The sequence below is a fragment of the Crocodylus siamensis genome, chromosome 6 (genome assembly GCF_052110815.1).
Source record: "Crocodylus siamensis isolate JL-2025a chromosome 6, ASM5211081v1, whole genome shotgun sequence".
Classification (NCBI taxonomy): domain Eukaryota; kingdom Metazoa; phylum Chordata; order Crocodylia; family Crocodylidae; genus Crocodylus; species Crocodylus siamensis.
The window spans coordinates 62,939,918-62,953,418 of NC_143400.1; the positions used below are offsets into that span (position 1 = coordinate 62,939,918).

Here is a 13,501-nt window from a genome sequence, read left to right on the forward strand (position 1 = left end):
ATTAAAATATGTAAGCAAACTGTCAACATACATTTAAGAAAGCAAAAAGTCAGCCAAAGTAAATTGCTGGGAATTTAGATATAACAGAGAACTACCCTATTATTGTATGACTGTGGCATACAAATAAATTATGCAGTAGCAGAGCAGTCATTATTTCTGGGGCTTAATATCTGAAGTGTAGATCTTGATATTGGATCTACAGGGAGCTTCAGATGCAAAGGTCTGCCTGTGTGAATCCAGCAGCAGACTACATCAGGGATTGCAAAACTAACCACTAGGCCATGTTCCCTCTGAAAGCTATACAGGCTGACATACTAAAGGATGCTACATGGTCTTGCAACTTTTTTTTAAAGATCTGCTTCAATCCTCAAGGGAGTCGTGTTCTAACAGCCAGCTCTGATAAAACAGCTCGACTTTGGGACCCCAGTACAGGACAATGCATTCAAATATTAGAGGGACACACTGATGAGATATTCTCATGTGCTTTCAACTACAAAGGCAATATAATTATTACAGGTAACTAATGTTTGACACCTAGAAGTGAGACTGTTTTTATTTTTTTTAAATGTTGTTAGAGCTTGAAAAGTTAGACCATGGGCTTGATGTTAGATCATGTGCTGAGACTGTGCTCAGGGTCACTACTATTAAACATAGTATAACCAAGGTTGAATGAAATACTCACTTAAGATATATGGCTCATTGTCATACTGTTGCAATCCAAATTTAAATGTGTTTCAGAGAAAGTGTTAGGACTGAACACTTGTACCTGTTGTATCAGCATGTATACCCACAAACCGTCACCCCTGTTCTCATACTGAATGTGCAGTGAGGAGATACTAGATGGGCAGGATACAGAAAGCTTCTGAAAAAGGGCTGCATACCTCTATATATCTGGACCTGGGGTCTGTGCAGGCTCCATCCATTTTCCAAGATCAGGCATGAATAGTGACTTTGCAATGATTTGGCGGAAATGTCCACTTAGGCTTCAGGGATGAGTGCAGAAACGCAGCATACCTCCACTGTCTCTTCACAGCCTGGAGCTGGAGGGGCTGGAGGATTTTGCAAACCAACTACTTGTGTGGGCTGCACCCAGTAACTATGATTTTGATATTAACAAAGACATAAATGGGAAGGGCAAAAGTAATCCCTTATAATGTGTATTTATTACTAGGGAGCAAGGATAACACCTGTCGGATATGGCGCTGACTGAAGATGAGGTATGACTGATTGGCTAGAAGCTTTGATGAGCATCAGGAGTTTCTTGAAGCCAATAAACAGCAACTCTTTCAAAATCGTTTTCCTTCAGTCTTTTTCTGCCAGGTTTCAGCCTTGCTAAAGGAGACAAATTACCTGAACTTTTGACAGGTCCAACCCTTAGGACTGCTGAAGTCAGCTAATTATTTGAAAGACACCACTGCTAGCACTATTATAGAAGGTTTAGGTGCATGTTTTCGTATGTCCATGTTTGTTTTTCTTGTAACACTTTTAATAAAAAATAGAATCATGATTCTACAAAATGCGTCTAAGATGTCATTTACACATCTTTGAGTGTTTCTATATTACATTAATGCTTTTGATAAAAAAGCTTACCTTTGATAAAAAGCTTAAGTAGAGAATTTGTGGAATGTCCATCCCGGAAAATTTTCAAGTGGAGACTGGACAGACACTTGGCTGGGATGGTTTATTCAGAGATGATCCTGCCTTGGACTAGATGATCTTGTGAGGCCTGCTTTCCTGTGATCCTAAAATGTCAAGTTGTGTTCATTGTAATGTGATTTTTTTCTATCTTGGAAGAAAATCCTGTATGACCAGTTGTTTCTAAGCTGTGTTGCTGCTACTAAATATGAAACTTTATTCTGTTTAAATAATAAAAAAAATATTTTTCATTTAGCTCCCCACCTGCAATCTCTTGTGGTATCTGCCTGTCCCCTCCCCATCCCACCTTCCTCCAAGCAGAACAGCTGGAATATTTTTTTTTCACAGAAGGGCAAGGCAAGTGAAAGGAGCAGAGGCCAGCCTAGACAGTCCTAGCAGCAATGGTGGAACCTGTGAAGAGGTAAGAAAGGAATCAAATAGGCAGTGAAATGAGAGGGGTGTTTAAAGTGTCTCTGTATGAAGAGGAAGAATCAATTGGGAAAAGGTGTGTGCATGTGTGTTGCATTTGGTTGGTATTTTTAATCCTATATAGGGTATCTATAAGCATAAATTAGATGTGTGCAAATCAATGAACAGAATTGCCTGTGGTTTGTTGGGCAAATACTGTTTTCAGGAGATGCTCTCTTGTGAAACTATTGGGTAATATAACTTACGTAATTAAAGAAATCTGTTGCTGAATAGAATTACTGACATAGATGTTGAAGTCATGCCTAGAAGATCTACTTTTGCAAACTCTTCATGCATAAATCCCTTTGATATCTAAGATGTACCTCTAGTACAGGATTTGCAGGATTGGGTGTATAATCAGATGGATGAGATAAGTAGCTGCTAATTAAGAGAAATTGAGGAAAACAGTTTAAAGCACATTATACAGATGTCATCAAATAGTTAACCCCCAGGTTTGATCTCCCATGAAGCTGTCATGCAGTGGGAAAAACTCCTTGGCACTGTAACTAAACAGTAATTCTTGCTTAATCTTTCATCCTGCATTTTCTCCTGCTGTTATTGTTCATTACTGTTCTTTTTCCCCTACCATACATGAGAGATTCCACAAATTACATGTCTTCAGAAGCTTTGCATTTCAGGTCTTGTCCTATTTTTATGGCAAAACTTTCAGTTGTGGTCTCATAGCTTGAGTATGGGACTGGGAATTGGGATAGCTGAGTTTTCTTTCTAACTTTGACTAAGTTTTGCTGTGTGACCATGGACAAGTTTATTGAAAGTTTATTGCTTTATTGAAGGCTGAGAGAGGGATGGGGAAGAGATTTCTTACTACTACAGGCGATGCCCCCCCTGCAAGCACTGGCCGGGGAGTGGAGTGCCATGGCACTTCCAGAAGCAGCTGCAGCCACTTCTGGAAGTGGCCACTGCAGTCAGCCACAGCGATTGGCCATCTCAATATCAGCCACGAGCGGATGCCTGCACCCCATCAGTGAGATTTGGCGACCGCTTACTGGTCTCTGGTGGGGGCATGTGCCGCCCCCCCCCCGACTAATACAGCACCAGTCACCCATGGCTCAGGGGTTATAATACTTCATTAGCTGTAAAAGGGGGAGAATAATGACTAGACACTTGTCAGTCCACCTACATTTAAAGTGGAAGAGTTGCTCCCCATCTGCAATCCTATTAATCTATTGGGGATATTCGGTGGGGCCAGATAGCGTACGTGTTTCCTGATGAACATATTTCATTGGACTAAAATAGTCAATTTTTTAAACATTGCTGCCTGCTCCATGATAAAACTAGCAGTAGACCCCTTCGCAAAGTACTACTTCCTTCTGACTTCCAAATGTTGCAAGGCAGCTCATTTAACTATGTCCAGGTATTCTTGACCCATGGAGCCAGGCAGTAATTGAAGGGCATAAATTTAGAAAAACAAGGACTTTAGAGCTTTTCCAATAGCTGCAAAGCCAAGGCAGTATCCTCATCCTGGACAATAGAATGGTGTGTGTATATATGTGTGTAAGAGAGAGTAGATGATAAGGAGGGCATATAGAGAGTCAGATTCATGGGACAGCTATACTTCAGCCCCACAAATTCCACACAACTACAACAAAGAGATTTCTTTTCACATTATTCTCCAACTCGAGCTTCCTTCCCTCAAAAGCAGCCATAAATACATCAACCTGGGCATTCTCATTTTGGGGGTGCTGAGACTTAATGAAGGGATGGGAGGTCCATTCCAATTTACCTTTTTCCTTTGCTGTTCCTGCAACTTTCTCCACTGTCTTTGTCTTCTCTGCAGCTGGTTGGGGGCACAATGGCTGCAAAACCCATAGAGAATCTTCACTACAAATCATTTTAATTAGCTTGGTAGACCAGCTGTCTCATATAACTGTTTATCCTGTTTAAATGTTAACAACTTTACAGCTACAATCAAATTCTTTTCTAAGGGTCTATTCCCAATTATAATACTGTTCAGAGGACTGGGTCTGAAAAATTTAAACCACTAGCTTTATGTTTGCTTATAGTTGCCAAATGTTGAATACAACCATGAGTAGTGGCTTGGTTTTGAATTAAATGTCTTCCTGTTCTGGTCAGCAGCTGTGTGTACGCTGTCTATCTAAGAGGGAGGTGATTTCTATTTATAAAATAGCTCACATGAGCTGTATTCATTTCAGCATTTCCCCTGACATTCTGAAAGTGTGAATACATGATTCATGGTTAAATTTCTTTTTGGTGTGTCACCCAAGCCTGTATTAAGGCCATGAGACATAAACAAGCTGTATCTGCAGGAAAATCACTCTATAGCAAATAGCTGTGTCTTGAATTTAACTGAATGAATGTGGGTGGAGGACAAGAATTTATACTGTTTAACCTAGGAAAATGTATCCAGCCTTGAGTAATACATCAAAGGTATTATGCGAGGATAATCTTTGATATTGGCACAAGGAATGAAGATTTAAATTGTCAAAAACTAGCACCAATAAACATAAAATCGGTTCCTGTATATATTGAAAATTTAAATTTTTACACTTCCAATGCAGCACCAAGATCTGGCATACTAAACAAAAGTATGTGCCTAATTTTGACGCCATTAGTGACTTGAATAATTAGTTCTATAGTCATACAAATGTGGGCTAGCTTTGCATTTCAGAGAATCTTTTTGCAGGTCAGATCCTGTCTGGTCATTATGTAGGTGTGCAATAAAGTGAATAGAAAGGTCTAAGAAATCTCCATCCTCTTTCCACAGACCCCATGCAAAGGGAAGGCAGAACCACACTTTGGATTTGTGGTGCTTTCAGAGTGTAGGTGTTGGTTCTTACTTAAGTCGTACACAGTATGAAGGTCTCACTTCTGGTGTATTTCCATAATGCTAATTACATTTAAAATGGACCATAATATTCTGATAACTCAAGTCAGTCAGACCCAGCCTTTGGCGTGTGCAGCGTTTGAGCAAATTAAGTAAGCTCACCTGGGCTTTTCTGTATTCATAGAACAATGACAATTACAAACTTGCCTTAACTCCTTGCATTTTTCCTCAGCTGGGTAAAAAGTAGGGTGCAGCTGGGATTATGCTGGGCTGGATACTGAAATACCAAAGTGCTGAACTCTCTTCTGTTTCAGTGGAGGTGCAGGTGCTCGGTATTTCAGCATGAGGCTCCATATCACGTAAATAAAAGCTTGAAACAAAGCCACAGCTTTCATAATGGCAATGAAATCAACCCATCCTTTAAGGAATCTTTTATATAGCTATTTATTTGCTTCAATGTCCTATAATTACAGTGCATTGGAGCACTTGATTAATCAAATCGGGAGTGGCAATTACTGTGCTTCAGCAGCCTCCTGCATCTCGTGTACAGGTTTCCCTCACTTTATGCAGCTTCTGCTTGTGCAAATTCGCTCTTATGCGATGACCCTTTTTATACCAAAAATTTGTTATATGCAATGTAAATTCACTCGTATGCTATCAGTGTGGTGGAAGCCCAAAGTCAGCTGCTTTGTGCGGTGCATTGTGGAAGTGATATGCACCAAGCTATATTCTCCTGTATGGATCTGTACTCCTCACTTATTGTCTGCAACGTGTTTCTGTAGTTGCCCATCCCCATTATGGATTCTAACTATCCTGCTACCTTATCTCCTACCCTTCTTCCTGGTCCATCAGTGAAGCCTTCACCTCTCACTCTTTACACCAACTAAACATTCAACACCACCCTGTGCTTGTGTGTACTGTCTGCTGTTGGTAAGTATCAAAATTGTCTTGTAAAAGTGGTAGAAATGAGTCTGGGGGTCAGTACAGTTGAGGTCTTGGAACGTATCCCAATGTGTTACATTGGGAGCCACTCTAATTAAAGCGCCGCTCTGCTTATTAAAGCACTGCTTCACTAATTAAAGCGCTGGTCTGAGCCACTCTAATTAAGCCTCTGAGCCACTCTAATTAAGCCTCTGAGCTACTCTAATTAAAGCGCTGCTCCCCCCTGAAGCATGTGTAAAAGTGCCTTCAGATCAGGGGCAGGCAATTATTTTGGGTGGAGGGCTGCTTACTGAGTTTTGGCAAGCCATTGATGGCCTCATGGGTAGCCCCACACCTTGAAAGGTGTCCCACCCCCTGGTCGCAATCTTGGGACCGAAAGTCCTACCCCCTAACCCCTGACCTTTGCCACCAGAAATCCCTTCCCTTGCCCCCCAGAATTGTTCCTTTCAGCAAGGGGTTTTGCCATCTCTGAACCAGAAAAATACAAAATTATTCTGAATATACAACATTCATTCATTTCAAAAAATATTTTTGTCCTGATTTACCTGTGTTTGTATAGTGTACATAGAGGTGATAGTATAAAATCTTAAAAGGAAGTCTTACTCTTGTATATTGTGGGAGGGTATGGGGGATATGGGGGGTGGATATATGTTTGTGGGTATGTGGAGTGTGTGGGAAGGTGCGTGTGTGTGTGTGATTTGTGTTGGGGGGGTGGAGGGTATGTGTGGATCTGTGAGTTGGTATGGATTTTGTGGGGTGCTATGCATGTGTTGGGGGAGGGTTGTGGCTTGTGTGGAGAAGGAGGGTTTGCCCACAGTCTGCCCCTCTCTCCCCCCCCATGGCAGGCAGAGCCCTCACCAGCACTTCTGCAAGCCTGGCCTCTGCGTTTCTGCCACTCCTGGCCCTGGGGCACAGGTGAGGGTCTCGTCTTCCTGCTTGCTGCCATTTGTCCTGTCTGCCACTGCTGCCCTTCTCTTGCTACTTCCCTGTACCACCGTCATCCCCTTTTCCTCCCACTACACCTGCTCTGGCATCACATTCCCGGCACTGCAGCTGGGAACCATGTGATGCTGGAGCAGGGTGGGTCGGGGTGGGGGTGGTGAGGAAATGGCTCCAGGAGGCAGGGCAAAAGAAGCACTGAGTGGCTGCTGCAGCTGTTTAGTTCTGCCACCGGCTTCCCTTGGGTCCTACTGTCCCTGGCTCATGTCATCTTTGACAGGTAGGCGGGGCATATAAATATTAATTTTCTTATTTTTTTAAGGGCCCCACAGGCTGGATAGAATGGGTTGGTGGGCTGGATCTGGCCCACTCCTGCTTTAGATACTGTTAGTGGGACTGCTGTGGAGCCTTAGTGTAGGCAGAACTGCCTGGTGTTTCACCTGAAGGCATCCTCCTGCAGCAGGACAGTGCCCTCTCATGTAATGCAAGGATTCAGGTTTACTGCTGATTCACTTTCTTATGGCATTATAAGAAATTATGGCATTTATTTCTCTTGCATTACATATCCACAAGTCTGACCCTGTTCTGGCTTCTGATACAATCTAATCACCTACCTAGAGTTTTAAAAAGAGAACTACAAATAGATATAATTAGTGGGTTCTAAGGTGCTGAGCAACTGCAAATCTAAAGAGTCTCATGTCATTGTGAGCTAAAGGTAATTAGTTTCTTCGAAAAGAAAGGTACAAAAATAAAGCTAGGAGCTTGACCCCATGAAGTGAGCATCCCTAACTCTAACTGACTTTTTGTTGTAAAAGGCTCCATGCCAAATATTGCATTCCACAGAGGAAGCTTTATGTGGATCCAGTGACCATCATAAATGCTGTGTAGTTGGTCAGATAAAATGCATCATACAGTTAGTTTTCAATAAAACTCTTTTGTAACTTTTAGGAAGACAAAGAGGACACATGTTGTAACATAAATTTATTTCTGAATAATTTGCGACAGAACTACTGTACAGAAGAAACTTCATCACACTGTTACAACTCAGTCAAGTTATTTGTGCTTTTTAGGATAAGTAAATATTTATTCTATCACAGCAAAATGTTTACATACTGACAACTAATGGTATTTGGTCTAAAAATAAATACATTTTTCTATTTATTAGATCAAACAAAGTACTTTCAGTCTGGAATACTCAGCAATTTTTTATTAACATTCAGTTTCTTGGAGGTACTGAATACCCATAACTTCCACTGATGTCTGCAGGAGTTGTGGGTATCTAGCACTTGCCAGGAACAGGTCCAAAAGCTGTCCATTCACATTTAGTGTATGTAGTAAACTCACCTTTATACTGACAGTAAAGTGACTTTTACTGTACTGTGTGTACTGCAGAGTAGATGCAAAGTTAGCCATGTAACTTTTTATCGCATGTAGATGTTGATACACTGACAATCTTTTCTTTAACATATGAGTGAAAACACATGCAAGTGTGGAAATGAATTTAATGCTAATATATTATGGCTCTTTTGTTAGAATTTATTTAAAACTATTTCAAAATCTTCAAAAATACTTAGTGCAAAAGGATAATTTCCCAGGACATATTATGGAAGCATATACTGTGATAAGGAAAATAAATATTCTCTTATATATTTTCTCAGGGAAATACAAGCAGAATTTCTTATAGTATTTTATTTAGGGAAACATGAAATGTGTTGTTTTTTCAACTAAGTAAATCACAATATATATGGAGTTCTTTACTATAAGTTCTTTTTCCTTTGAATTCGAAACGAATCTGTTTGGCAGATTCGAGAGAGAGTATAGTTAAATGCATAAAACTAACTGATCATTTCAGCTGCAAGATATTGTAGTTAGATCTTATCAGATAGTTATATAAATGTTTTCATAACATGAGCTATCCTGTTTCATCCAAACATCTACATCCAAAATGAGTGGTTCAATCCAAATGTAAATATACATGTATTTAACAATAATACTTTATTCTTGTAAATACTAAAAACAAAACTAAATGCATAATGTATATTTATGACAACACCGTCTAGTTTCTTCAGGCTGATTTTCTTCTTAATAACCCATTTATTTAAGTTAGATTAAAATTTAAATAAAATAATATGCTCTTATAAGTGTTTTTTCTAAAGATCATAGAGCACTTTACCTAAGAAAGTTACTATTAGTACCCCCTTTTTGTAGCTAAGGAAACTGAGGCACGGAGGTGAAGTAAATTTCCCAAGGTCATATGGCAGGTCAGGGGCAGAGCTGGGAAAAGAACCTAGATCTCCTGATTCACAAGTCAGCGCTTCCTCCACTGGCCTGTGCTGCCTTTGAATAAAATGAAAAGGTCACAGACTGTTTTTAAAGAGCAATATTTTGAGTGTCTGGATTTCAGTTCCTTTAGAATAAAACAATTATAGAAAAGCTTGGAAGCAAATAAACATCTCTCAGAAGAAAATTAAATGCATTAAACAGAAATCTTTTTTTTAATCGTCTACCTGTAAAGATATAAGACCTCCAAGTTTTCTGCCCCTTTTGTAGGTTGCTGGGATTTTAAAAAATAATTATATATATTTCTATATTATGTATCTAGAGACACATTCTCCTAAGCATCTGGAAAACACTAGTAGTCTAATAGTTAAACTGTACAGATAGTGTTTTAAAAATGAACGTTGAGTCTATAATTCCACCGCAGTTGATTAAGTTAACCAAAGGATATTAACAGAATATTCGATTACAGAAATATGTCCTGTTTTCATCCAGTCATTTTTATAGTTTATTCATTTAAAAGGCAAAATTCCTCTTCTCTTAGTACAGTACACTCTAAAACACAACACGTCTAAAGTCCCTCACATGATGTAACAGTATAAGTACACCTTGATTTCACCTGGCTCAGTGCACACCTGTGGAATGGACCTGTATTGTGCCAGTTGAGTTTGTATATTTGTGCTCATTTTATGTACTGATTTCTGAAAATTAGAGCATTACACAAACCACAGCCACTTAAGCGGGACTTAAAAATTAAATGCTGAACATTAACAGGTTCCTTATCCCAATTCGAGAAGCCAGTCAAAGAGGCTTGGTGTTAGCTCTCTGCTTTCCTCATGTAGCTTGCAGTATTGAACCACTGCACGAAAGATATCACCCACTTTCCAGGACTTCTGGTGAACTAACTGCACAACATCTAGAAACTAAATAAAAATGGTATACTTAGGGATTTGTTCAGTTGAGTTTTCTTAAGTAGTTTTCATTAAATGCACACAAACCATTCTACAGTGTTTGTCAGCATGATAAAATCACGGCCCCACTGTGCGTAACAAATAGCATTGAAATAAGTTTGATTCTGTCATTTATAAAACACAGATCTGAAATCCATTTTCATTTGGCTATTTTGAATTTTGCATTTCAATTCAAAGAACCCATGTAATCTACAAGATCCAGATTGTGATCTCAGTGACACTAATTAAATCAATAGTAACTCCTGTGTAATCAAGTTAGTTCCTGCAATGTAACTTTAAGCCCGAGAAAGAAATGCAACCATCTTTGATATTGATAACTCAGTATCAGAATAATGGTATTGTAAATGTTGAGAATTGAGAGTGCCAACATGAAGAGTTTATATTTGAAGTAAAATATATTTGTTCATTACCATCATCACTGGTCTTGTTATGTTGCATTTCATTTAGTCTTGAACAGCTGGAAAATCCTACATTATGTCCACTTTTGTACTTTAATAATGGGCTTCATAATGTCATGCATCTGGTCCTATCCTTTCTTTGGCTTGGAAATGAAAATCAAAGCTTTTCATTTCCTTGAGTTTCACAATCAATAACTAATTAGGTTCCTCTGTATACAGCCTCCAGTTTTAAACCACATGAGAAAATATTGCATATCTGCAGCTAGGGTAGCTGTTTGCCATTTTTATGCTGCACCCTAAACTTTTAATATGTATTTTAATACTATTTAATAGGTGTGCAATCTCCAGAAGCAGCATTGTAGGCAGGATATGCTTCATTATTCTTTAGTGCATTTTAGCAATTGAATTAACTGTTCGCAAAAGCAGATGGGTAAAGCTGACAGCTGCTTTTTAATAAGATGCAATTTGGACAGTTGCTGCTGAATGCATTTTAAATTATGTTTATGATTCCCAAATGCATGTACTCAAGAAATACCAAACAATATCTCTGCTACATAAAATGATCTACTTATAGAAATTATTTTAAAAGTCCAAAATATTGAAGTCAATAATTTTTCTTCATTAATATATTTAAATACTCTAACACTTTCATGGAGTTTGTCACGCTCCATGGAAAATGGACAGTGTGAAATGGCAATCTGTGAGCAGCTCCAACCCCTTAGTATAAGGAACAGCCCCACTGTACCTGAGGAGCTACAGTTTTTGAAGGCATTTGGGGCTTCCATGTTGATCTCAGTGATTTGGTGGCTTGAAATAACATTACAGTTGCATTTAAAAGGTCTTTGAAATCTGCATGCTTCTCCATTGGAGCTATGCTTTCAAGGCAGTGGGTAGTAGAGTAAGTAAGGTTTGATTAGTAGTAAAGGGCCCAGTGCTACATGCCCTACCACCATTTTGCTATTCTGTTTGGCAGGAATTCCTGATGTCCATGGGACTTCACAGAACCCTTCAGTAAGCCTCATTTCTGAAGTGACAGATTTGCCATTGCAAAACTGGTTCAGTTGGAAATGCTGACTCTAGTAATACAATGGTGACTAAGTTTTAACTCGGGTGCCCTGGTGGACAGCCTGCTGATAATAAGTTAACAGATATATTAGCATAGTTTATTTTGCAACATAAGCAATATAAGAGTCGCACTGAATCTTCACAGAACACTTCCCTACATATCTGAGCACGGTGGGTCAAATTCTTCAGTACACTGGAGCGCTGTATACCAATTCCACCAGCCCAAGGATAGTCTGAAGTCAATACATCTGGCCACAGTAGAAATCTTTGAGTGTAAGAGCTGCCATGGCCCATTCAGGGCATCACTGTGTTCCAACTATTCTCAGGTATAGAAATCTTTGGGCAGCACAGCAAACTCAAATTAAGTGAGATTTCTAACTTGTATTGGGGGCTGAAGCAGAGAGAGGGGGCCAGAACAGGCCCATGTCAAATTCTGCCCCTGCTGTCATTAACATCAGAGGGGCTGAGGTTCTGCTAAACAGGTTTAAGTGGCCCCTAAGCAGTAAATAAGACTTTGTTTGTATACTGGAGTGATCAATTACCAATTTGTTAAACTCCACATAACATTTGACACTACCCCCTTTGTTAAGCTCTTTTTGACTAATAGTGTCTGAATTTAAGCAGCTGTCCCTGATATGGCTGACATCAGGAGGTGCATTCTAATTGCTGGAGAATATTTGATTATTTTTGAAGTAGTGTGATTTTAATTGGTGATTATTCATTTGTGCAGCTGCTGTTGTGCACTCAAACTAATGGGGCATTTAAATAATCTTAACTCATCACTGGTAGACAGCAGTGCTACAACTATTCTAACAAAGATCTGTTGCCATTAAATCTACTCTTAAGACCATTTCAGTGACTTCAATACAATCAAATTTGTTTAAGAGCTTTTGAGCTTAAAAAACACTGATGTCTATGCCCAGGAAAGGAAAATACTACCTTTTCAATCCTATTTTCCTGAGATTTCTTGAAGTAGATGGTTGGGATTCCAAGTTCAGAGGCAGCTATCCACTGAAGTGTTGCTCTGAGCTCTGCATCAGGGCACTCTGGCTCCAGATCAAAGTTGATCACTAATAGATCCTTTTGACAATTGGATGTCCCCACTGACAGCCCAGAGGTGCTTTCTGAAACACAGTCATGATGGCATTATTTTTATTAACCTCAAATACTCTATGGCAAGTCAGATGCCAGTACTACAGTTTAAACAGTTCAGCTTACCCTCTGTGTTCTCTGGCTGTTCTTTAAGGAACATTTTTTCTTCTATTAATTCACTTAAGGGGAAAAAACAAGAAAACCTGTTAGTAATATTTTGGAACCATAAAAGCATAGTTTCATGCCAGGTGAGGTGGCATATTTATCTTATAATGCACAATTTGAATCTATAATATTACAAAGATGATAAAATATATAAATGGAAAAGATACAGCAGGGTACTGTATATCACAACAGTTTCATCAGGGCTCTAGACACTACACAATACTACCACAAGAGTACAGTGAACTGTTTGCAGTGTATAATCTACATTGCCCTTCTTTAAGTTTGACAGTATATTTTTATGGTTGATAGTTGTGTTATCTTGATGGGAAACTGCAAGCCCTGTGATTTGGTGAAATACTGTAATTTCTATGTGCGTACCTTTTGATGTCGCATTCTGCTGTAATTGCTTTCTTGTACTCTCTCTGTCTGTCATAGCTGAATGTAATAATAACGCATTAGTACCTCCAGCTGCTATTTTCTAGGATTTTAGTTCTGTTCCGATAACTGGATTATATTAAAATCATCCAAAAATCTCAAGCAATCTATACTTTGTATGTTGCACTATAGCAGACAAACTCCAGTACAGTGTCAGAGATCTGCCTTTTCCTGCCCTCCTTCTCTGAGAAGTAAGGCTATGCACATCTACATTCTGCAGAAGGCTGTCAATCTGGTAATGATACTATTGATTTTTCTAGTATTCCTAGAGGTTTAACAACCACTCACTACATAAGCTTCCATTTTTC

At 39.2% G+C, this 13,501-nt stretch overlaps 2 protein-coding genes across 7 annotated transcripts in view; one reads left to right on the plus strand and one right to left on the minus strand.

Moving 5' to 3' along the window:
* Positions 1–1,782, plus strand: part of DAW1 (dynein assembly factor with WD repeats 1) — a 47,023-nt gene extending 45,241 nt beyond the window's left edge. Inside the window, exons 12-13 of one of the 2 annotated variants that reach the window (XM_090051888.1) lie at positions 354–516; positions 1,172–1,782. In XM_090051888.1, the coding sequence (XP_089908014.1) occupies positions 354–516; positions 1,172–1,206 (198 nt within the window). In that variant the 3' untranslated portion in view covers positions 1,207–1,782. Of the gene's footprint in view, positions 1–353; positions 517–1,171 lie in introns of those variants that run through there. The other variant, XM_090051889.1, reaches the window with a different exon arrangement.
* Positions 1,783–7,754: 5,972 nt separating this feature from the next.
* Positions 7,755–13,501, minus strand: part of SPHKAP (SPHK1 interactor, AKAP domain containing) — a 123,267-nt gene continuing 117,520 nt past the window's right edge. For all 5 annotated transcript variants that reach the window (XM_090053329.1, XM_090053328.1, XM_090053331.1 and 2 more), the window contains 3 exons: positions 12,720–12,772; positions 12,441–12,625; positions 7,755–9,990 (listed from right to left, as the gene is read on the minus strand). In XM_090053329.1, coding sequence (XP_089909455.1) covers positions 9,847–9,990; positions 12,441–12,625; positions 12,720–12,772 — 382 coding nt within the window. In that variant the 3' untranslated portion in view covers positions 7,755–9,846. The remainder of the gene's footprint in view (positions 9,991–12,440; positions 12,626–12,719; positions 12,773–13,501) is intronic.